Source organism: Toxorhynchites rutilus, chromosome 2, assembly GCF_029784135.1.
Source record: "Toxorhynchites rutilus septentrionalis strain SRP chromosome 2, ASM2978413v1, whole genome shotgun sequence".
Classification (NCBI taxonomy): Eukaryota; Metazoa; Arthropoda; class Insecta; order Diptera; family Culicidae; genus Toxorhynchites; species Toxorhynchites rutilus.
In genome coordinates this window covers 144,578,024-144,601,722 of record NC_073745.1, presented here as the reverse complement: position 1 = coordinate 144,601,722, position 23,699 = coordinate 144,578,024, and the positions used below count along the sequence as shown (strand labels likewise).

Genomic DNA, 23,699 nt, shown 5'->3' with positions numbered 1-23,699 from the left:
GCCTCCAGTGATGGTGTTTTGCTGTGGGTGGTTTGGTTCATGAAAGGCAAATATTTGTTCAAATTTCGTCCCGTCATATAAAAAACAGTGCAGGCACTAATAATCGAGGTTATGTTTCGTTCGAAGGGACTGGTTTAGAAGCCGGATTTGCCAACATGGATACTAGATTCCGCAGGAGATGTCGAGTGCATTCGTAGTTAGTATTCGTTCTCATAATGTTGCTTCATGATCATTCTTTGATGGCCATTAAGTTTTAAATATTTATTATTTTCATTATAGGACGAATATAAAGTGCTTGATTTCTAATAGTTTATTCCAGGCCCCGACTTAAGCTTGTTTTTGAACGAGCGATTTTTTCCCTTGCGAAATGTTTTCGCTTAAGTAATTTACAATGAATAACAGTCACTCACGAATCTGTCTTACTATCGCTCTCCCACAGCTCTTTATTCATTATTGTTTTGCAGAAATAAGTTTTTCATTCAGAAAAAAGGAAAAATGAGTTTGTCGACAAGCTGTAATCCGCGTATTTTGAGAAAAACGAAGAAGACGAAATAGAAATGCGGCTAGACTACCCAGAGTTTGGTGGGTTAGGTTTTTTTTTTGAAAGACGAGAACAAAGAGTCTCTACTTAATTTTGAATAGACTTTTCAAAGGTCTGGCATTTCTTCAACCTGGTCAATTAGTTTTTCTTCAAAAATGGATGCATTGAAAACGACATTTTGATTGAAATGAAACGATGCAAAATCGAACGAATCAAAACAAGAACAACATTAACATCGAAAACAAGCTTTCGGAATATTCTATTTAGATAAAGTCATAGTGTCATATGGGTGTTAAAAGGTTTGCTATCTGTTTCCAGAATAATGGTTTTTTATTTCTCTGAAAATGGCGAATGTATGTGAAAATTGACTCAAATTCATAATCGTACGCTGGTTGAAATCTCTACTCGATTTAAAGGCGTAGGTAAATTTCCGAATTCCATCATTAGTATGGTATCCCTTGTTCATTGCAACTATCTTTAGCTGTTTTTGGCTTTATCTACGAGTTTTTTGGTGTATTCGGAAGGAATATTTATCAATTTTCTCATCAAGTGATTTTTAAAATCGTTATTTTTAGAAATTTAATGGTTTCTAAATTTGCTACACAGATAACTTCCTTAGCTTTTTTTTTTACTGAGAACGATGTCGGAAGATTGTAGAGGAATATCAATAGCTTTTGAGTAATTGTAATGTAACCAAGTGCGAACTTTATATGTCTTAAGCCCTGGGTCATTGTCTTAGCAAAACTTGAACCCTCGATTCCATCACATTTTGTTGACACTTTGCTTCATATTTTCCTTCGGGATTGTGTGGTTTAATAAAGACTATAATTCATGCTCTGACAGACTGATTGTCAGACCTGTCAACAAATAGACAGTCGTCCGTCTTGCGTTCGTTACCATCCGGTCGTTCCGTAACGTCTGCGTCGAGGGGCTCGCCGTGACAGATAGCAAACCTTTTAACTCTCTTATGGCACTATGACTTTATCTAAATAGAATGTTCCGAAAGCTTGTTTTCGACATTCAAAAGAAGGGAAAAGAGATCTGCATGGTGGAGTACGATTACGGGCTTGAGTCACTGTACATACAACACAAAATCATATCACTCACAAACAGGGTTGTCAACTAATTTTCCAAAATCAGGAAGAATGAAAATAAAAATCAGGGAGAAATCAGGATAGCTTGTATTGGGTTGTCTGGATCTTTCACACAACTTAAAAATTCTATCCTTTCAGAACATGATCCTCATCGAAAACTGTTCAAGGTATTTTCATGCCATCCATAGAATCGTAGTCTTAGCCCTTCAGAGAATTTCGCAGGAAATATAACATGTGTTTATTTGAAGGTGCAATATCCGGTGCAATATAGAACCTCTCAACTACACTTAAAAATCATTTGTCGTGGTTTCAGAAAGACATGAGGTTTAGAGTTGCTCTGATGGAACATAACGCCTATAACATTGAATAATTCAGGAAGTTTGTTCCATTTTATTACAAAATATAATAATTGTATTTCGCAGTATATAAACGAAAGAAAGAGTAAGCATTATACAAGTGTGGACCGGAGAGATCCCAAAATATTGATTCCGGATAATTTTTATTCTGATTAAGTAAAAAGTAAAAAAATCAGGAAAAATCAGGCAAAATTGAGTGTTCGTCAGGATATCAGGAAACGTGCCAAAAAGTCTGGTAAATCCTGAAAATCAGGAAGGTTGGCATCTCTGTTTGCGAATGTGGCTCCAAGTATATCTTGAACTTCGTATAATTCAATATTAAACGCTTGGGAAGTTCCATCTTATTTCGCTTTTTTGCAAGTGCTCCCGCGCTTTTTCGTGATTGATTTGCGGAAAAAGTACGCAATTATTCGCACAAACTTCTCTTCATTGTGAAAGGTTGAAAAACAAGCTTTATCGGTACCAAGGCGTTGTACTATAGGTGGACTGCAATGTCAAAATTGCTGTTCGGCTATTGCTCGTGAAAAAACAAATTTGTTTACAGAACAAATCGTATCTTTCGGTAACAAATGCATTCGTTGGCAAAATAGCTGCTCGCGCTTTATTGTCGAATCATAACAGTGCAGAAGGATGTTTTAGTATCTCTTTTCGCCTTTCTTTCCAAGAAAAATGTACTTCTGTTCTGTTTGTGAAAGATTCCAAATGTTTATAACTCGAACATTTCTTACTGGATAGGAAAGAGGTTTGCATCAATCGATACGGAATATTTGTACGCTTCTATCGCAATTAATTATAAGTTATTTTCCATTAGATAAACATTTGAATAACTGTGAAATGTCAAGCGTTGTCTAAACGCCCTAACTGCCTAGTTTTAATTGGCTCGATTAACGGTTTCCCGAACACAGACTTCTAAATCAATGTATCTGTGGAAATCCGCTTAGCAAATATACATGCAAGTAGGGGGTATGTTTGTTTCAACCGAGCTGTGTTTCCCTAACACGGACTTCAAGTTAATGTGCTTGGGGGAATCTGCTTTGCAAATACATGAAAGTCGGGGGTATTTTTGTTCTGACTGAAATGTGTTTCTCTAACACATACTTCAAATCCATTGGCATTGTGAAATTGGCATTGCAAATACATGTAAGTCGGGAGCATTTTTGTTCAGACTGAAACGTGTTTCCCTAACACAGACTTCTAATCCATGGAGCGTGAGGAAATTGTCATTGCAAATACTTGCAAATAGGGGGCATTTTTGTTCCGACTGAAATGTGTTTATCTAACACAGACTTCAAAACCCAGATGTCATAATACCAAACGTAAAAGGATGTCATTAAATTTACTTGTAACGAAGAATATAATCTATCACAATGCATGAATTGGTCTCACATGGCATTATACAATCTTTTTACTCACAAAGCAAATATATTAGGGGGTCTCCGTAGCCACATTGGTTGCGCGTTCGCTTAGTAAGCGATCGATCGTGAGTTCAAAACTCAGGGCCCTCATTGACCATCTTTGTGTTGTTACAGAATAACTACGTCCACGCAACAATCATCAGCGATGGAGATCGATCCACGGTCGAAATAAGATCGATTCATCCATACAACTGCTCTGCTCTGCCAGACACATCGGGCTACTGTTCTATAAATAACTCAACAATGATCAATCAACTGTCTCTGCTGTCCGGTGGTCCAACTGGATAATGGAAGAACAGAAAGAATAACTCTTACGCCTAAATGGCTACTGTGTGAATGTACCATATGTAATGGATTAGAAGGAATACTGGCGAATGGCAACTGTGAAATGTGCTAATTGTAGATATGATAACCATGTGACATGTACACGATTAAAATTCGGCTCTGTTACAGCTAAAATGCTAATGAGCCTTAAATAAATAAATGGGATAAAAAAAAGCAAATATATTGAATTCGGAAATTGTTTCATTTAATCAAAAATTTAATCAATACAAACAAATGATTGATAAGCTATGGTAGTCCCACGTCAACCTTTCGGTTATATCATAGATTTAACCCACACATTTTATATTTTTTCCTTCAGTTATTTTCCTTAGCAAGTTGATATTGGAACCATAACCACACACCCAAACAAAAAGTAAACAATTCTGAAAATTACGTCTCGCTACTCGTCTCACGTCATGTCCTGAAAGTGTCAAGAACGAACCTATCCTTCAGCATCTTGATCGGTATCATTCACGATCAAAATTATTGACAGTAACGGTCCTCAATATCATGACAGCTGAAGTTTCAGAAATGCTAGTTTTTTTTTTGACGTGTGACTACGTCTAACCGGAATATATGAGGGGTAAAATGAAAACCTAAATGCAGGAAAAAATGAAAGATTTCGAATGCTTATAACTCGAGCTTTTCCTCATAGATCGGAAGTATGTTTGCATCAATTAATAGAAAATATTTCTACGCATCTACGCATACGTATCTAATACGCAATGACTAATTCCAGGACGTTAAAAAACTCATGAAACGCTGTTCCTTTTCATTTACTCTATCAAACTTCATGTTTTCGATTTACTTTGTGGTTTGATTTGTATTGCAAAAAGTACCATATTTAGCTATTAAAAGTTTTCATTTCAGTTCTCTCAACCAAATGCTTCCAAAAATTTCAGTGAGGCTTTCGGTATTTTTTTGGAAATACGTTGCCTCACCCAAGGACTACCAGACGATGATGCGTGAACATGGACGGAGGGCCGGGAATCCCTGCTCAAGCTCTGACGGTGCTCAAGTGAAAAACGGCAGAAGAAAAAGGGTTGCTGGAATGCGTACTGATTATCACTAGATGTGGTACATATGCTGAAACTGGTGCGTTATACTTTTCACGGCAAAAATTGAAACTAAATAATGGACTTCAATGAAGAAATCAAGAATTCGAACAGGCTTTACTGTTTTCCTGGTAGTAATAGAGTCGTTCTGGAATTTATATTGAAAATACTGCTAAGAAAATACAATTTTGAATGCAATATATAAATGCAGGCTGGCTCTCACATCTACTGAATTGGCTCAGACAATGCTTCGGATATCGAAATCTGTCTCAAACAACAATCCAAATGCCGTGCAGTTCATGGCAGGCTATAAAAGATTACTTCGGCACATTGAAATAGCGGGTTCTGTGTACGCCAACTGGACGGATCTTAATATTATACCACTTTTAAATTGTTTTGAGCCTGAGACAAATCAACATGAGCAACCAGAGGTTTTAAGTGATGGTTCAAAGGACTACGAAACTGGCATGGAATGCGAGGTATTTTGTATCGATAAAATCACTTCGTATGCATTTCAAACCAACATTGAAAGACTTACGAAACATGTTGGATGCTGTCAAGAGTTATAGGAGTAAGGCAGCTTACACACCGGAGCAATAAGCAACTAGCAAGCAGCAATACGCAATATACAATAGGCAACATATTTTGTTGTGCTTCGCATACCAAAGCAATACAAACGCGTGACATTATGCAAACAATCTGCTTGATGGACGAAACTTGCCAAATTATGGGCGAAAAGTTGCTTTTCAACCGACACGTCATGTTGCTAGCGATATATGTTGCTCTACAAAAGCGACAGCGATATCGTATTGCGCCCATTGGCGATAATATTGCTTATTGCTAGTTTCTTATTGCTCTAGTCTGCGAGTCGCCTGAGAGTTTTTTTGACGTAGAACTACGTCTTTCATTAAGGGTGCCAAATCAGAAAACAGGTCACGTTTTTATGAAATAAAGTTAACGGTAATAACTATTTTTGCCGCGAAAGGGCGATTTGCATACTAAACGAATCGGAAATTCCGTAAGATTTGTTCAATATGCTATACATTAGAATTCCCTGGTTTGTAAATGGTTAAAAATCATGAACACGTTTTCATTTTCCCATACATTTGTTCTGTACATTTGTGTGTTTTCCCGAACAGAGCAGTCAGTAACGAGCAACTTATCGACGACCAACGGAGGGGAAATCGTAGGATTTCAAGTCTCCGTGAACAAAGAAAAAGTAGAAGAATGGAGGGAAATTTTTGCTTAGAGTATTAACAGTGGATCTCGCTGAGGCAAACTTTCATTCGGCATCGGACTGTTGAGCAATCCAGTTCACTTTGCTTTCGCTGCGCTTCGATCTAAGATTGGACCCCACCAGTGGTAATCCAACTTGGATATCGTCATGTGGTTTTTTCGGTTCGCTTTTGGCGTTATTCGTATCGTGTGTTTTTCTTTCCGCGTCATAAATTGGACACTTCGCGTAGTGTGTGATGAGCAAGAAGAAGAGGAAGGCAGCCCTGCAAAAAAACGAACGCATTGCCAGGGGCAATAAAATTTCGAGGTAAGCGTCATCTAATGATGCACGCGATGTTGGTGCAGTGAAAAGCGCTCGCACTGAACGAGCCTTCGCGAGTGTGACACCGCATCGAACAACAGCGAAGTAGGCGATTTCGACGCGTCGGTCGAACATGTAAACGCCGTTACCCAGGCAGCAACCAAATCAAGCTCTCCCCGCTGGTGGTGAAGGCGGTCGCTCTTGACAAACTCATCAGCGAATTCGCATCGAAGGGTGTTACAGCAGGGTACAAGCTGTGTGGCATAATTCAGCCTTTTTCCAAGCAGTTAACATTGTTTGTTTTCCGTCATCATAAGGGCTTCGTTGGTGCCTTTGAGGATGCATCAATGCATCAAACTGATGTTATGGCGAAGCAGACGTTAAGATTGTGCGCCAAAGCGTTATAGAATGATATCCGAAGATATAAACAAGCGACTTATATAAAATCAGCGTAGTTCTACGTCAACAATGCGGTCGTATCTTGGACACAATCTCCTGTAATTTTTTTTGGATTCAGAAGCAATGATAATGATCCAAAAGGCAGCAGAATTTGAATTTATGGTACACTGTTCGTTGGTAGCTTTAAGAAAGAGCAGATAACAACAATACACTTTTTCAGATGCTAGCTGGAGAACAACGAAAACTCAAAATTGATGCTCAAGTCGTTTCGAAAAAAAATACTTTCCAGGAGCACTCGTCTTGACTTACTACTTCCATGTGACATCAATCACCAATTCCATCTGCTGCAAGTTATTTGCAGTACATATACACATAACAAATTAGAAGTATATGCACAAAACGTGATTGATTCCAAACCATTTAATTGACAGACGCTTACGAAACTGACGGTTTTTCTTCTTCGATTAGCTGTTTAATCCCGAGGTAGTTCGCAGTCTAGCGCAAGTCTGGGTAGCGCTAAATGAACTACTCTGAGCGCCTGTTCATAAATGATGATTTTGATGGCTGTGTTAGGAAATACATTTCGGTGAGAACAAAAGTTTCCCCAGATTTCATGTATTTGCAAAGCCAATTTCCCTATGCACACTGTGTTTCGATGGTTGTGTTGGGGAAACCGTAAATCGGGCCAATCAAAACGTGGCAGTTAGAGCGTTCAGATAGCGCTTGAAGTTTTACAATTATTCAATTACATATCTCAGGAATAATAACATATTGTTGAGTGTCTTTCAATTTTTTCTGCATGTTCTGTGTTTTCATTTCCCCCCCCCCATATATTCCGGTTAGAAGTGCTCCCATGGCCGAGTGGATAGCGTCAACCTAACATGCCGGGGGTTCGGGTTCGATTCCCGTTCTGGTCGGGGAAATTTTTCGTCAAGATATTTCCTCCGACTTGCACTGTGCTCACGCGTATTCTAGAGCTTGCCACTCAGAATGCATTCAAGGCTTTTTATTTGGCATAGAAATCTCAACTAAGTACTAATAAAAATGACGCAATGAATGCTTCGTTGGGACGGCGAAGTTCCTCTAGGAACGTTAGTGCCATTTAAGAATAAGAAGAAGATATTCCGGTTAGACGTAGTCCCACGTCAAAAATGTAAAAGAATGTCAAATTTCGTGGTATGGGTACGTTTGTAATTCTTCGGATCGTTTGACGTGTACTCGCAACAGAGTAACTGACAACGTATGAACACGGCTTTACACCAGTTTGAGAGTTTCACAGTTTTTCGGGACATCGAAGCTGAGTTTGACAGCGAGTTTACATGAAGCAAATATAAACAAAGCGGAAAGTCAAAAGTGATGGATTTGAACAAGCAGTTCTGCACGAATAAAACAAAATTGTTTTCATAATGGTAAGCATTATACGAAAGTAAAATGTTTTGCAGAGCTAATTAGGTTGCAATATAGAAATGAGCAACGTTAAAAACGTCTTTTTAAACAATTTTATTTAGCTTGCCCTGTAATCTGTTTGTATGTTTGTATGTTTGTATGTTTGTAACATGTTTGTCTGTAGCGCTGACATTAATAGAAATTTGACCCCCTTCCTGTTGACCGATTGATCTGAAATTTGGAATAAACCTTTATCTCTGCAGTCATTATAAAACTGCGTATTTCATGATATTGAAAATCCAAGATGGCGGCCGCTACAAAATGGCGGATCACATATTTTCTCAAAACCTCATTAATATGGGTATCAAATAAAAAGGGCTTGACTAGTAGAATACGGTTATTTAAGAAAAATGCAAATCCAAGATGGCTGCCATTACAAAATGGCGGACTAAATATTTTCTCAAAACTTCATTAATATGGGTATCAAATGAAAGGGATTGACTAGTAGAATACGGTTATTTATGATAAATGTAAATCCAAGATGACTGCCACTACAAAAGTGCGGTGGACTACATATTGTTTCAAAACCCCGTTAATATGGGTATCAAATGAAAGGGCTTGACTAGTAGAACAACGTTATTCATGAAAAATGCAAATCCAAGCTGCCACTAGAAAATGGCGGACTGCACATTTTCTCAAAACCCTATTATTATGAAAGGGCTTGACTAGTAGAACACAGTTATTTATGAAAAATGCAAATCTATTTTTTTTTTCCCAAAATATATTTTTTATTAAGGCACATGTGGCGTTAGCCTGACGGGGCCGGGAGTCCAATATTTTGACAAATTTTGTCTTACAACTATGTTAGTAATATGTAACCGATTACTCGCGGTTGGCTCGAGGTTAGTATTACAAGTGTTCTCATAATTGGTATGTTGCAGTCTTCGATGCTCTATACGTGTGCCCGACACGGGCTACTTCCTATTGGGATGCAGCTGACCATTAATCAGCAACGCTCCCTAGTCTGTACCCCATATCTAGCGTGGTGCGTCTTTCTCGACTCGAGGAATCCAGGATAGAATGGTCACTAGCCGGCGCAATCATCAGTTCGTGTAGAGTTGTCATGAGCGGTACAACCTTTGGCTCTTGTTGAATGATCAGTGGACTGCACAACCTTTGGCCCGTGCATCTGTAAAGAGTGTGTGTATGTATTGCCGCGACTAAGTAAAAGTTTATCGATCGCTAGGAGGGATATGAAACGGGGACACAACGAAGGAAACATCATTAAACGTTGACATCGGCCGCTAAAAAAAAAGCTGATTCCAAATCATCTAAAAAAAAAGGTTGATTGAGATATGTGTATCTAACGAACGAACTTGACTTGGAGAACACACTATGTATTTTCTGCAATTCACTCAATATCGGTATCAAATGAAATTTTTTGGCTGATAGAATACAGTACAATGGTTTTATTGTAGAGAAATATTCTAATGAAACAGATAATGTACTAAAAACTAGAAAATAAAATAAGTAAAAAAAACTTTTAAGGTCAACGGTTTAATTGTGATTAAACATAATAATGTACTAAAAGCTAGAAAATAATTAGGCAAGTAGCAGTTAGCAGTTATCACACCTCTCCTTAATTAGTCTAGGGCATTGATAAGACTAAAATAAAATCGTGGTGCATAGGATGAAGTTGCTAATTGTGGATAATGGAAATCCAACGAGCCCCACGATTTTATTTTAGTCTTATCAATGCCTTATTCGTTGACACATTCAATTTTGTACCATTTGAGTAACTGACTGGTATGCCTGGTATGTGAACTTCTTATCTTCCTGGCTACTAATGTGTTATGTTTTACGCTCAAATCAATACACCCTGGCAACACTTGACTCTTTTGACATTTTATTATTTTCATCTCTTTGTGTACCCTAATAAAAAACATGTGACTCGAATGAATAAGCAGTAAATTCATGTAGTACTCTAAACGGAATAATAAAAGAACATTTATGAAAACCCAGTATATAACAGTGGTGTTAGAAGTAGGATAAAATGTCCATTCCAGCAGATGTGCTACAAAACCTCACCACTGTTTTCGCCAATGCGCTGAAAACAGCAGTGCAAGAAGTTCAGGCAGCAGCCGCAGGTGCCAATGCAGCACGGGAAGCTAACGCGAAAGCGGCAGCGTTTTCAATCGGAGAATACAGGACAGCGGATGGCTCATCAATAGGGTGCTCATCGGTGGAGGACTACTTCACGCGCTTCGACTGGGCGCTTCACCTCAGCAGAATCAGAGAGGCAGACCATGCAGCGTATGCTCGAGTTCATATGGGAATTGAGCTGAACAACGCGCTCAAGTTTCTCGTCAGTCCAAGGCAACCGGAGGAGCTGTCGTACGCGGAAATAAAAACAACATTGGTGGGACACTTTGACCGGGCGAAAAACAAGTATGCGGAAAGCATTAAATTCCGTCAACTGCGTCAGGAGCCGGGAGAGAGCATAGCGAGTTTTGCGTTAAGACTACGACAGACTGCTGCTCATTGCGAATACGGACATTTTTTGGATCGTATGTTAATTGAGCAGCTACTCTTCGGTTTGGAATCGCGTAGTATGTGTGATGAAATTATTGCGAAAAATCCAGACACCTTCGACACTGCGTACAAAGTTGCACACACAATGGAAGCAACTCACAAGACATCTGTAGAAGTCGCAGTCCCGGCCGGAACAGTCGAGGCAACGAACAAACTAGGTTATGTGCCTACGAGCGTAAAGCGGGGACAAGTTCGTCGAAGTTCGAGTAACAATGATCGTTCTCCGATATGCCATGGATGCGGAGGCCGCCACGAACGGAAAAACTGCAAATTTCGTGATGTTGTTTGTTTTACTTGCAGCAGAAAGGGACACCTGTCGAAGGTGTGCAGATCAAAGACAGTCCAAGTGAAAGAAGAGCTGTGTCCTCTATCAGAGGAGGAGTCCGATTACACGGAGGCTTTGCAGAAAGTCGATATTGTCTCGTCAGTTGGATCGCTAGGTAGCAAGATGCTGGATGTCCAGATTGACGGACATGTTCTGAAGATGGAGTTAGACGCTGGAGCTCCTTGTGCTATTATCAGCCTGCGCACTCTTCGCAGTATTAAACGTAGTTTTCGACTACAAAAGTCAGAAAGACAGTTTGCTAGTTACACGCGGCATAAGATCCACTGCATTGGCCGGTTGCCAGTGAATGTATCGCTGGGTAGGACTTCCCGGCGACTCAACTTGTACGTTGTGGAAAGAGATTTCGATTCACTTTTCGGCAGAGAATGGATTGCACAGTTTGCTCGTGACATTGATTTTACACAACTGTTCAGTTCGGATCAGCAAGTCAATACACTCACTACAACGGAACCGAAAATCACTAAGGAACAGCAACAACGGTTATTACACCTCATCTCACGTTACGACAATGTATTTGGAGAAACCGCAGGTAAGCTTGTCGGACCCCCAGCTACATTACACCTCAAACCAGGAGCATCTCCAGTCTTCTCAAAAGCACGGGAAATTCCATTCGCTTTACGGGACGCGTACGCAAAGGAAATAGACAAAAAGATTACTTCCGGACTTTACAAGCGTGTTGAATCGTCTGAATGGGCATCGACTACTCATGTCGTCACCAAGAAAAACGGGAAAATTCGAATAACAGGTAACTACAAGCCAACTTTGAATGCCAGAATGGTTATTGACGAGCACCCAATTCCCCGCGCAGATTATCTTTTCCACAAAATGAAAGGTGCAACTATTTTCTCTCACCTCGATATAACCGATGCTTATTCTCACTTGACGATTGATGAAGATTTCAGTCATGCTCTTACACTGAACACACCTACGCATGGATTGATTCGCCCTACACGAGCTGTATATGGCGCAGCGAATATTCCTGCAATTTGGCAACGGCGAATGGAAACGGTTCTACAAGGACTTCCGAATGTTGTGAACTTCTACGACGACATTTTAATTCATGCGGTAAACTTCGAGGAAATGCTAAATGTGCTGGAGAAAACGTTGGATAGGTTGCGGACCAATGGACTTCACGTAAATCGATCCAAGTGCGTGTTCGGAGCACCTGCTGTTGAGTTCCTGGGACATAAGATTGATGCGGCCGGGGTGCACAAGTCCGACAGACATATTGAAGCAATACGTGATGCGAAGAAGCCATCGAACGCCGATGAGCTCCAGCTGTTTCTGGGCAAGGCAACTTATTATAGTGCTTTTATTCCCAATCTATCCACACGGGACAGACCCCTCCGAGACATGTTGCTCCAGGATAACTTCGGATGGAACACAAATGCAGATGCAGCGTACGAAGAAATCAAAAGTGCGTTAATTTCGCCGCAGGTATTGATGCGGTATGATCCGGCACTTCCACTGCTATTAGCAACGGACGCCAGTAGTACGGGACTTGGTGCAGTTTTGTCTCATCGTTTGAGTGATGGAGCGGAAAGGCCAATTGCGTTTGCGAGTCGAACGTTAAGTGTCACGGAACAGCGTTATCCACAAATTGATAAAGAAGCCCTCGCTATAGTTTGGGCGGTGCAAAAATTTTTCATGTATTTGTATGCTCATCACTGGACGTTAATCACTGACCACAAACCGCTGTCCCAAATACTACACCCAGAAAAATCGCTTCCAACGCTCTGCATCAGCCGTATGGCCAACTACGCCGACTTTCTGGCAAATTTTGACTTCGACGTTGTGTTCAAACAAACGAAGGAAAATGCAAACGCAGACTACTGTTCCCGTGTTGTTTCAGGTGGTGGGATCAACCAGTTGCGAGATAATCTGGCTGTCGTTCGGGATGAGCAACTGGATGAATTCGATTGTTTTATGTTACATCAAATGCAGCAACTGCCAATAAACGCGCAACGCATCGCGCAAGAAACGCGAAAGGATGACATTTTGGGAAGAATTGTTCGTGCTCTCGAAGATGGTCATTCGTTGGAACGTGTGGGCTTCAAATCTCCAGAAATCAACTATCGAATTGCTGCTGGCTGTTTAGTGTATGAGCACCGAGTGATCGTACCCCGTTCGCTACAAGCAACTGTTCTGAGGGATTAACACGTCGGACACATGGGAATAGTGAAAATGAAGGGGTTGGCGCGATCATTTGTGTATTGGCCCGGAATAGATGCGGACATCGAACGGGCTGCGAAAAATTGTCATGAATGTGCTAAAAACGCGAACGATCCTCCGAAGTTTCGGGACCACGTATGGGAATATCCGAAGGCGCCGTGGGAGCGCATCCATATAGATTTTGCTGGGCCTGTCCTGGGAGTGATGCTGCTCATAATCACGGATGCTTACAGTAAGTGGATTGAAGTGAAGGTTACCACCACCATGACGTCGAGTGCTACGATTGCCCTCCTAGATGAGCTTTTTGCAGCACACGGAGTTCCTGTTACAGTCGTTTCCGATAACGGTACCAACTTTACATCTACTGAGTTCAAAACATATCTTCGGATGGTAGGCGTTAAGTATCATAAATTGACTGCTCCATATCATCCATCAACGAATGGGCAAGCCGAACGTAGTGTGCAGACGGTGGAAAGTGTCCTCAAAGCTATGGATACAACGAGAAGCAATATACAACAAAACTTGAACACATTTCTTCGTCAGTACAGGAGAGCGCCTCACTCTACTACAGGTCAACCTCCATGTCAACTGTTTTTGGGTCGCAATATTCGGACGCGCTTGGATCTATTGTTGCCCGTAGACCCCACTACAAGAATTGAACAACAACAAAAAAGTAAAATGAATTCATTCTTCTTTAGTGTCTCCCAACCAGTATACTTTCGATCTTTCAACCCAAGGATGGATAAGTGGGTTCCTGGCGTGATCTCTGCTCGCCTAGGAGATTTGCATAATGAGGTTGACTATAACGGCAAAAAGTGTAAACGGCATGTTGATCAGCTCCAGAACCATATACCTGATTTGTTGGCAAGTGGTCCTTACATTAGGGACAAACCTGACCCCTACAGGCCACGATTATCATCAGAATTATCACCAATCAACGTGCCTGTGGAACCCGGTAGACAGGAACAATCACCACCAGTCCAAGAATCGTCTAATAATGAATGCGATCGTTTCATTACCCCGAGAGCTAACCATGACACTGACAGAACAGCATCAACTCCAGCAGCTCCACGAAGATCGACGAGAATCAGGAAACCACGAGTCATCTTCTCTCCCGATGATCGTTAAAGGAGAGATATGTGTTATGTTTTACGCTCAAATCAATACACCCTGGCAACACTTGACTCTTTTGACATTTTATTATTTTCATCTCTTTGTGTACCCTAATAAAAAACATGTGACTCGAATGAATAAGCAGTGAATTCATGTAGTACTCTAAACGGAATAATAAAAGAACATTTATGAAAACCCAGTATATAACATAATGTAATCAAAGTTTAACACAACCACAACCCTTGAATCTTTCCACTTTCTATTCTTCATCTCGGTCGCAAATTGCATTTGCGACTCGGACATGTTTTACGCTGTCACGTACTGTGTGTTTTCGCTTTTCATTCGCATTCGCTTCTAATTCGACATCTAGATAATTTGACAGACCTTTAATGCGAAACGAATTATTGGACATTTTCGTGTGCAACTTTCTACAATACGATATATTTTTAGGATTGTTTTCAATAATGGTTATTTGTTAGATTTCCAATGAATATTTTCCTATTTTAACTTGTTTTTCACATTGTGTTTGTTGATATGTCCAATTACAGGTCACAATCGCTTCTAATGCGAGTGGTGCCTTAGTATGTCCAATTAGAGGCGAATCAATGTATATGGATGTCCTAAGCGTGGTATAGTCTGACCCAATGAATTGTGGATTTATTTATACCAACATACCATATATATTGATTTCCTCCGAGTTAAGTCTGGATAACTCTCCGGATAGAAGCCACTTTATGACAACAAACTTATCAATATTCAGCGCCATTTTTCACTCAACCCTAAAACTGTTTTAGCTCGTTTAGCTCGCATGAAATGCAGAATTTTAACCCTTTCCTGGGTTCATTTTAATACATATTTTATACTAAACGGTCTCATAAATATTCAGGATTTAAAGTTTTGTTCACCTTCGCAACTTATTTCGCCAGCGAGATAAAAATAAAATAAACGGAAACAAAACTTGTTCCGAATTCGATCCGCTCGTGTTGTGTACCTTTTTTCTTCTTTCTTTCCGATGGGGCCAAACTTAAAAACAGACGAGAACCCTTCGCAAAAGAACCATCCTACAGAGTGATGCCAACTTTTGCTTCTTCAGAAGTTCGGAAACAATCGAAGAAGAAAGGTTCTTCCGTGGGGATTGGCACGGCGGAAAATGGGCGGCCATTCGATGACCATAAATTGCGAATCGCTCCAATGGCTTCCACGCAATTTTGGGTGTTCCATCCTCGAGGGCGGAGGTGTGCTCGACCCGGCAGGAAGGGTTCCGATTCTCGTGTAAGAAGTCATTCTGCTAATGCTGTGACTTCTTTTATCGGGGCGTGAAACTTTGCAGGTCCTATTTTATGGCCGGAGAATCGGCAGAACACAGCAAAAAGTTGGAAAGTTCTTCACGCTATTGCTTCCGGAAAGCAAAAACAGACGGTTCAAGTCACGTAAAATCGAATCCTAGAAAAGCTAGAAAGTTTCCCAAGCAACCGAACGAAATATAAGCGACAGTGACAGTTATTTTGCGCGAAGACCCGTGACGACGAATGGCAGACGATTCGGAGACATTAACGCTATTTAAAAAAAGTTTCGTTTCGTTGCCTCGCTTAATGATATGCGTCAGTTACCTGTCCGGTGGGGAATTTATTGGCAATAAACATAATTAAATGCCAAAGACTTTGGGTCGGTTTGAACCCTTTCTGTCGGGTGTAAATCACAGTGTTTATTAGGAGTTCCAGAATGCATCATGCGGATTTATGATAATGTACCAACAAACATTCCGGTAACTCAGATAATGAAATAAATACTGGAAAAGCTAGTATCACCCAAAACTCGATGGCAAACACAAGTCTCACTTTTCGCTCTGCCATTCTGCACTGGTATGAATAATCGAAGAGGTGACTGTTAATCAAATTTCGGTGCACACAAGGGGAAACCGATATAAAATGAATTCTGCAGATAAATTATTGAAATTGTCAATTGATAAAAACGACTCGGGTCGAAAATTCTTCTGGTTTTCGACATCCTCTCATGCTCACACGAAACGAAAATGTGGGCTGGGGGAGGAAGGGGTTCAGGCTTGAACCGAGAGTGAAATATGGGACTATACTTTTGCAACATTTCATTTGTGAAATTTTAGTCTACCGCACGGCCGGAAAAGGAGGTGGAGGTGCCACGAGATGATGTATTCTGTCCCAGGGCGTATTCGACGTAGCGACATCCTTTCAGCGCCAGATTTCACCCACATTTGTTATTTTCATAGTTTTAATTACTCATCCGGCATGCATGGCTTATCCGGTTGAACATATTTTTTTGTTTTTGCAAATGCTTAATTTTTCATTTGCAGTCGGGGAATAATTCAGAGCAACTCTTCTTTTTAAATGGTTTTTGAGATACCGGATATGTATGGATTTTGTTTCGTTTTAACTCGATTTAACATTTTTAGTTTGCTAACATTAATATTTGTATGTTCTTCCCAATGCTCTATGAAGCAGGTAAATGTCTTTAACACTTGTTACAGACGAATTTCATGCCAACTCGACTGGCCGTTGGCAGCTCCTTCCCAGATAGCAGCGAAACGTTATGGGTGTCAAAAGGATCAAAAAATATTTTTTCTTGGTTTTTTACAAAAAACTATAACTCAAAAACTATAATACGTACCAAATTTAAGTCAAAGGATGAAATGTAGGAAACTGTTCAAATTTTCATGCAAAATACCAGAAATTTTTTGAAGAAAAAAAAATTCTCTGGAAAAAAATTATTTTAAAAATTAAAATTTACTTTTCTTAAAATCATATTTTTTAATTATTCTCAAAAAAATTATATGAATAGCCCTTACATTTTCCAACAAGTCGTTTAAACATCAGAAGATGGGCACTTTTACATGGAATTTTTTTCCCAACAACAACTTTTTCATGCTTTCTTTGAAAAAATTACAAATAACCCTATTTTTGTTTAAAATCTAGTTAGTAATATAGTGTATTCGACAAAGTTTTAGATCTCATTAAAATATGAACTTTCGTCGAAGACGTCAACTTCCTATCTTTTATAGTTTCTTGAATATAGGGCATTTTGGTATGGAGACTCCTGAAAAAAATAATGTTTACTCGTCACATTTTTGAGTGTAAATTCTAGCGTTCGACATGTTCTTGACACGTTTCTGAATAGAAAAAAAGTTAGCAGAGCATGTAAATCGCGATAACTTATACATAAAAATGTTACGAATTAAACATTAATAGTAACTTTTCAAAGAAAATCATGAAAAAGTTGATGTTCGAAAAACTTTTCCCCTGTAAAAGTGACCATCTTCCGATGTATGGGTGACTTGTTAGAAATTGTATTGGCTATTCATATCTATTTTTTAGAATTTCTAGAAAACATGTTTTCGAGAAAAATGGATTTTAATTTTCAATAAACGAAAATATCAATAATTCCCTATATTTCATTCTTTAACCAACATTTTGTAGATCTCATAGTTCTTGAAGTGAGATTTTTCGGGAAAAAGTTGAAAAAAAAATATTTTGAAAATTAAAAGTCATTTTACTCGAAAACATGTTTTTTTTCTAAATTCTGAAAAAATAGATATGAATAGCACATACGATTTCTAACAAGTCAGCCATACATCGAAAGATGGGCAATTTTACAAGGAAAAAGTTTTTGGAACAACAACTTGTCCATGTTTTTCTTTGAATAATTACTATTAATGTTTGATTCTTAACATTTGTATGTATAAATTATCGCGATTCACACGCTCTGCTAACTTTTTTCTATTCAGAAACATGTCAAGAACATGTCGAAGAATTTACACACAAAAATGTAACGATTGAAACATTATTTTTTCAGGGGAATCCATACCCTGTATTCAAGAAACTATAAAAGATAGAAAGTTGACGTATTCGACGAAAGTTAACATTTTAATTAGATCTAAAACTTTGTCGAATCCACCATATCACTATCTTGACTTTAAACAAAATTAGATTTAGTTTTAATTTTTTCAAAGAAAACATGAAAAAGTTGTTGTTAGAAAAACTGTTTCCATGTAAAAGTTCCCATCTTCCGATATATGGACGACTTGTTGCAAATTGTAAGGGCTATTCATATATATTTTTTTGAAAATTTAAAAAAAATACATTTTTGAGAAAAATGAATTTTTATTTTAAAAATACTTTTTTTCCGCGAAATTTTTCTTCAAAAAAATTGGCATTTTTTAACGTAGAACTTTTTTGGACATCTTTCATCAAGGGTGCCAAATCAGAAAACAGGTCACGTTTTTATGAAATAAAGTTAACGTTAATAACTATTTTCGCTGTGAACGAAGTCTCATGATTTGCATACCAATCGAATCGAAAATTCTCTAAGATTTGCTTGATATGCTATACATTACAATTTGCTAATCTCTAAACGGTTTAAATTAATGAAAACTGGAAGAACTTTCTTTTTCCCATACATTTGTTCTGCCGATTTGTGTGCTAACCCTACCCGTATACCCCTACCCGTATATATACCCGAATGCTTATAACTCGAACATTTCTTTACAGATCGGAAAGATGTTTGCATCAATTGATAGGAAATACTTCTACGTGTCTATCACAATTAATAAAATGTTGTTTTTCATGAGATGAACAATTGAATAACTGTAAAATTTCAAGCGTTATTTAAACGCCCTAACTACCAAGTTTTGTTTGGCCCGATCTACGGTTTCTCCAACACAGACTTCAAAATCGATGTACATGTGGAAATCCGCTTTGCAAATATACATGCAAGTCGGGGGTATTTTTGTTCCTACCGAGCTGTGTTTCCCTTACACGGACTTCTAAATTAATGTGCCTGCGGGAATCCGCTTTGCACATACATGCAAGTCGGTGGTATTTTTTGGATGTTGAGTACCTTTGTACTCGCTTGTCGTTGTGCAGACCGGAATATGTTTCCCTAAAACGTACTTCTAAACTGAGAAGCCTGGGAAAATTCTTATTTCAGATACTAGAGGTGAATGAACTTTCACGGTTCGAGAACTACGTAAACATGTTATGTACAATAATTTCAGAGGGATGTAAAATACAATGATCGTTTGACAATTCTTCCGTTCACATATTTTGGTAGTCCTAGGCATCATATCAAACGTAAAAGGACATTCATCAAATTTATTTGTAACGAAGAACATAATCTATCACATCAATTTCGATGCAATCTAAAATGATATTCGAAGTGTTAAACAAGTGGATTGCATAATATAATTGCGTAGTTCTACGTCGAAAATATGCGGTCGTGTCCTAGTTACAACCCTTACAATTTTTATGAAAATTTAAACAATTTCCTAGATGTCATCCTTTGACCCGAATTTTGTAGGTATTATAGTTTTTGAGTTATAATTTTTTGTAAAAAATCAAGAAATTTTCTTTGGCCCGTTCAAAAAAGGAGTCCAATTCTTTTTTGAATATTTCAAGTATGCAAAGTTGCTTAAAAGACCCATGTGTTTCGCTGCTATCTGATTTGGTGCTGCCAACTCCTAAGACGAGTTGACATGAAATTCGTCTATTATGGGATGGAATATATACTCGATATTTAAGGACCAAATGCTTATCAGCATCGAAATCATTTACTTGCTTTCGGTTATACACGACACATCGCAATTTGTTCCGTCTAACTTTACATATTTTGGAAACGGATGTGTATCGTGTCAGATCTGTTCATGTTCCATCATGTTCCGAATGACCTGCAATTTCCTGGGAGTGAGGTTTGGTAGGGTGAGGTGACTCGATCCCGGAAGAAATATCTTCCAACGCAGGATAACATTTGAAGGACTTACTACTTCTTGGATGAGCAAACGAGAGGGAGTATGAAATCTCTATGTCTAGAGATCCTCTTCCCTCTATCATTCCTAAAACCCACAACTTTTATATCTACAATTATTTTTATCTAACTGAAATACAGAGCGGACTCGATTGTACACAGTATCTGATTTCTTTTCACTGTATATAAACGAGTCAACAACATTTTTTTTATTCGTTTTATTTGCATGTATTTTTGTTTTTTTTTAATATAAAACAAGATTTAGATTTTTGAAATAGAAATACAGGACGGACTCGATTATATACAGTCATTGATTTATTATCACTGTATATAATTGAGTCAAAAAAACGATTTTTTATTCGTTTTACATGCATGTTTTTTTATAATTTTTTGAATATAAAAGAAAAAAATGATTTTTGATTCATCCCCTTAAAGTCAGAAAACACCTTTCTCACATGAAAAAAATATTTTTCTCCAGATTCTCTCGGGAGTTGATAGACGATCATATTTGATGAAAAAAATCCTTCTACGCATATGTTCGAATTTCAACAATAACAGAGTTATAGAGCTGGCTCTACATTAACAAGTTGACGATTCTGTTGCTTTCAGTTGAAAGATGAGAAAATTTTGTATAGGATATAGTAGTGAAACATCTAAATTAGTGGATTTTAATTAAATTTTGGATGTAGAAAACTTAAAAGTCAATAATTTTTAATGTGTTATTACTAATTTTACCACTATATTGGTTTGGCATGGAATGGCTGTATACATACATTGTTTCGATAGTGCGCAATACTCTCCTATTAAAGGGGACACAGTTACCGTTATCCACTAATCGACCGAGTGCCAACCACGTGCTGAAGCACTGCTTCCTCGTTCTGGTTCATTTGAACACTTTGGGTATTAAAAACCCATCGTAGGGGAGTGGAGAAAATAAAATCGATACCAACACTTGAGGAAGGAACAAAGCGCTCCAGCTTCTTCAAGTTGTTGTACCTCGCCCTGGCCTTGTAATTTATTTGCTTTTAAATAAAGGTATCATCATGAAAAATTGAGTTTTTTTTATTAGAAACTCTATCAGTAAAATCACTTAAAAAGATATTCTGTAACAATAACAGTTCTGCTGAGGCGCAATTATCAATACAATACTGGGGTCAGTCCATTAGGTCCATCGCATTCCAGCAACTGTCCTACTTTCTGATACTACCTGATACGGTTAAATTTTCTGTGAATTGTCCAATCTCATGTTGACAGTTTTGAGCTTATACACTGCGTTTCACAACTATAGAACCACTCATTTTTTCTGAGTTTCCAGAGATATGTAAGAAGTCGGTTGAATTGAAGTATATAGTGTAGGATATAACAACTATCCTCATTTAAAAGACTGGCCATTTGAACTTTCTTGTTGTGTTCAGACGCGAAACATTCAAAAAACAAAAATTACAGTTTTTCATAACTATAGAACCAGATGGAAAAACTCTCACTCCTTCACAAAATTAACGTCAATTTCGCATGAATTGCAATAAGTTTCTAATTCATAGGGCATCTTTAGTCCTCAACCAGTTCAAGTAACCCATTCGGGGTGGTTTTGACCAAGCTGCGTCATATTGTAGTGTGTATCTCGTTCTACGCATAGGATACTGCTCGTTTAAGCTCTTCAAATCACTCATACTGCTTGTAAGCCGACCAGTCCAGGATCTGAAGCCCCTATTCAATAAACCATGCCTTGACTTTCCGGATTTTATGAATTGATGCCAAATAACCCAATTATCACATTGTTTTTTATGTAAAAACAGCAGGAAATGATTCTGAAGTACTTCAACCTTCAACCTTCAACCTTCAACCTTCTCATGTAGTGTTTGCATCAGTCCAATAAGGGTTTCAGTGGAATCATCAGCTGAACTTAACACATTCAATGAAGATTTCTGTCCAGATTCGAATAATTTGTTTTAGATTTTTGAAAAAATGTTATCAACGAATTCTGTAATATTTTAAAAGGCATGACATTGTTTTCTTAGGTGCGGCTTTCGATTCATCTTCCGCTCTTGGTATGGAAACTATATCGTTGCTATCTTTCGGGAAATTCCAAGGACCGATGGGCTTCACCAAAATGGAAGACGACATTTTTCTGTAGGTGTACTGATCGTATCTCTGCAGCTGTTTTCTCACAGCAAAGGTTGTCATAGAAATTTATCTGTTATCGATCGCAAATGTATAAAAAAACAATTTCTGGAACAAACTCAAACCACTACTTTTTGGCAGGACTAAGTTCGCCAGGTCTGCTAGTCATAATGTTCAGCAGCACTATGAATTTTCTGTTATTTCATAAGCTCAAGGAGCTTCCCGCTTTTGGGCGATTGCTTCCTTTGAACGGTTCAACTGTTAACATTAGGGAAACCGCGGGTAATGCGGACAGTGGAAGTAATATGGACAGGTGGTTGATTTGTATAGTTACATTGTGAATCTCCGATTTCTGTTAACGAGAACACTTTCTACATGTTATTCTTTAATATTTAAGCCACCCTTTGACAATGAATATTGATCAAAAGTGAAAAATGGAAATAAAAACCGAATATAGTACATGATTCCGCTTGGAGATTTAATTTTAGCTGCTTCAATATTAAGCATTTTGAGTGGCTTAATATCAAAATTCAATTCACTGATGGTTATATTTCGATTTGTGAGTTAACAGAGAATCGATAATAGGCATGTACGGAAAAGTAAATTCATTTTTGAGTGGAAAATTTAAATTATTGGAATAATTGTAATGGTGGGGTGAAACGGACAATTGCCAGTGGAAGTGAGATGGACTGTGAAAAATCTATTTAATCTGTTCCTGAGGAATGCCCTGCGTCTATAAATGGAAATCTAATCGCCAAAGGTGGACTGTTTAAAAGCTGACTGGAACCAAAAGCAAACTAGTTGAGGGTCTGTTCGTTTATACCGCTGAAAAGCACGATATCACTTCTAGGTGGATTGATTCGATTTTTTCATCATTCAACGGACACTCGTGATGAGTTCAGACCTTGGTTGAATACAAATATTCCTCTCACCATCGATAAACCTCTACGCTTCATATATTACAAACCTGTCCAAATTACCCGCATCGAAAAAACTGTTGCACTTTTCGGTCTGTTGGAATAAAAAACATTGAAAAATACTTTTTTGAAAAATATTTGGCCAATTAGCTAGAGAAACAGTATATTGAATTGCAAGAAACTGCATCAAAGGTTTTAGAAACATGAGTTTCCAAAGATATAATTGATGTTCTTCTTAACATGGCCGTCTTACCCTCACCTCCCCTACAGGTCCTCATAAAATCTCACCAAACGCACAGTAAAACCATTCTAACTATTGAGCCCCTAGGAAATCAAAACAATGCTAATATACCGTTTAATTCCGATCCTTTCTGTGATATTATTGACACTTTCAATGAAAGGCCGACTTGTACCAGAACGGAATCGACGAAACCAAAATTGCACGTAATTGGCTGCTACAATTTCAGGACCATAAACGTCGTTCATAATTTACGCCACTTGTTTTACATTTCCGTCTTTACAAAAGAAAATCTGATGAATGTACTGAATTTTTGATAAC

At 38.4% G+C, this 23,699-nt stretch overlaps 1 protein-coding gene across 1 annotated transcript; it reads left to right on the top strand.

The window, feature by feature from the left end:
* The first annotated feature begins 13,229 nt into the window (after positions 1 to 13,229).
* LOC129766200 (uncharacterized protein K02A2.6-like) lies at positions 13,230 to 14,345 on the top strand. The gene has a single exon (XM_055766710.1). The coding sequence runs from the start codon at positions 13,230 to 13,232 to the stop codon at positions 14,343 to 14,345; it is 1,116 nt and encodes a 371-aa protein (XP_055622685.1).
* The last annotated feature ends 9,354 nt before the right edge of the window (positions 14,346 to 23,699 follow it).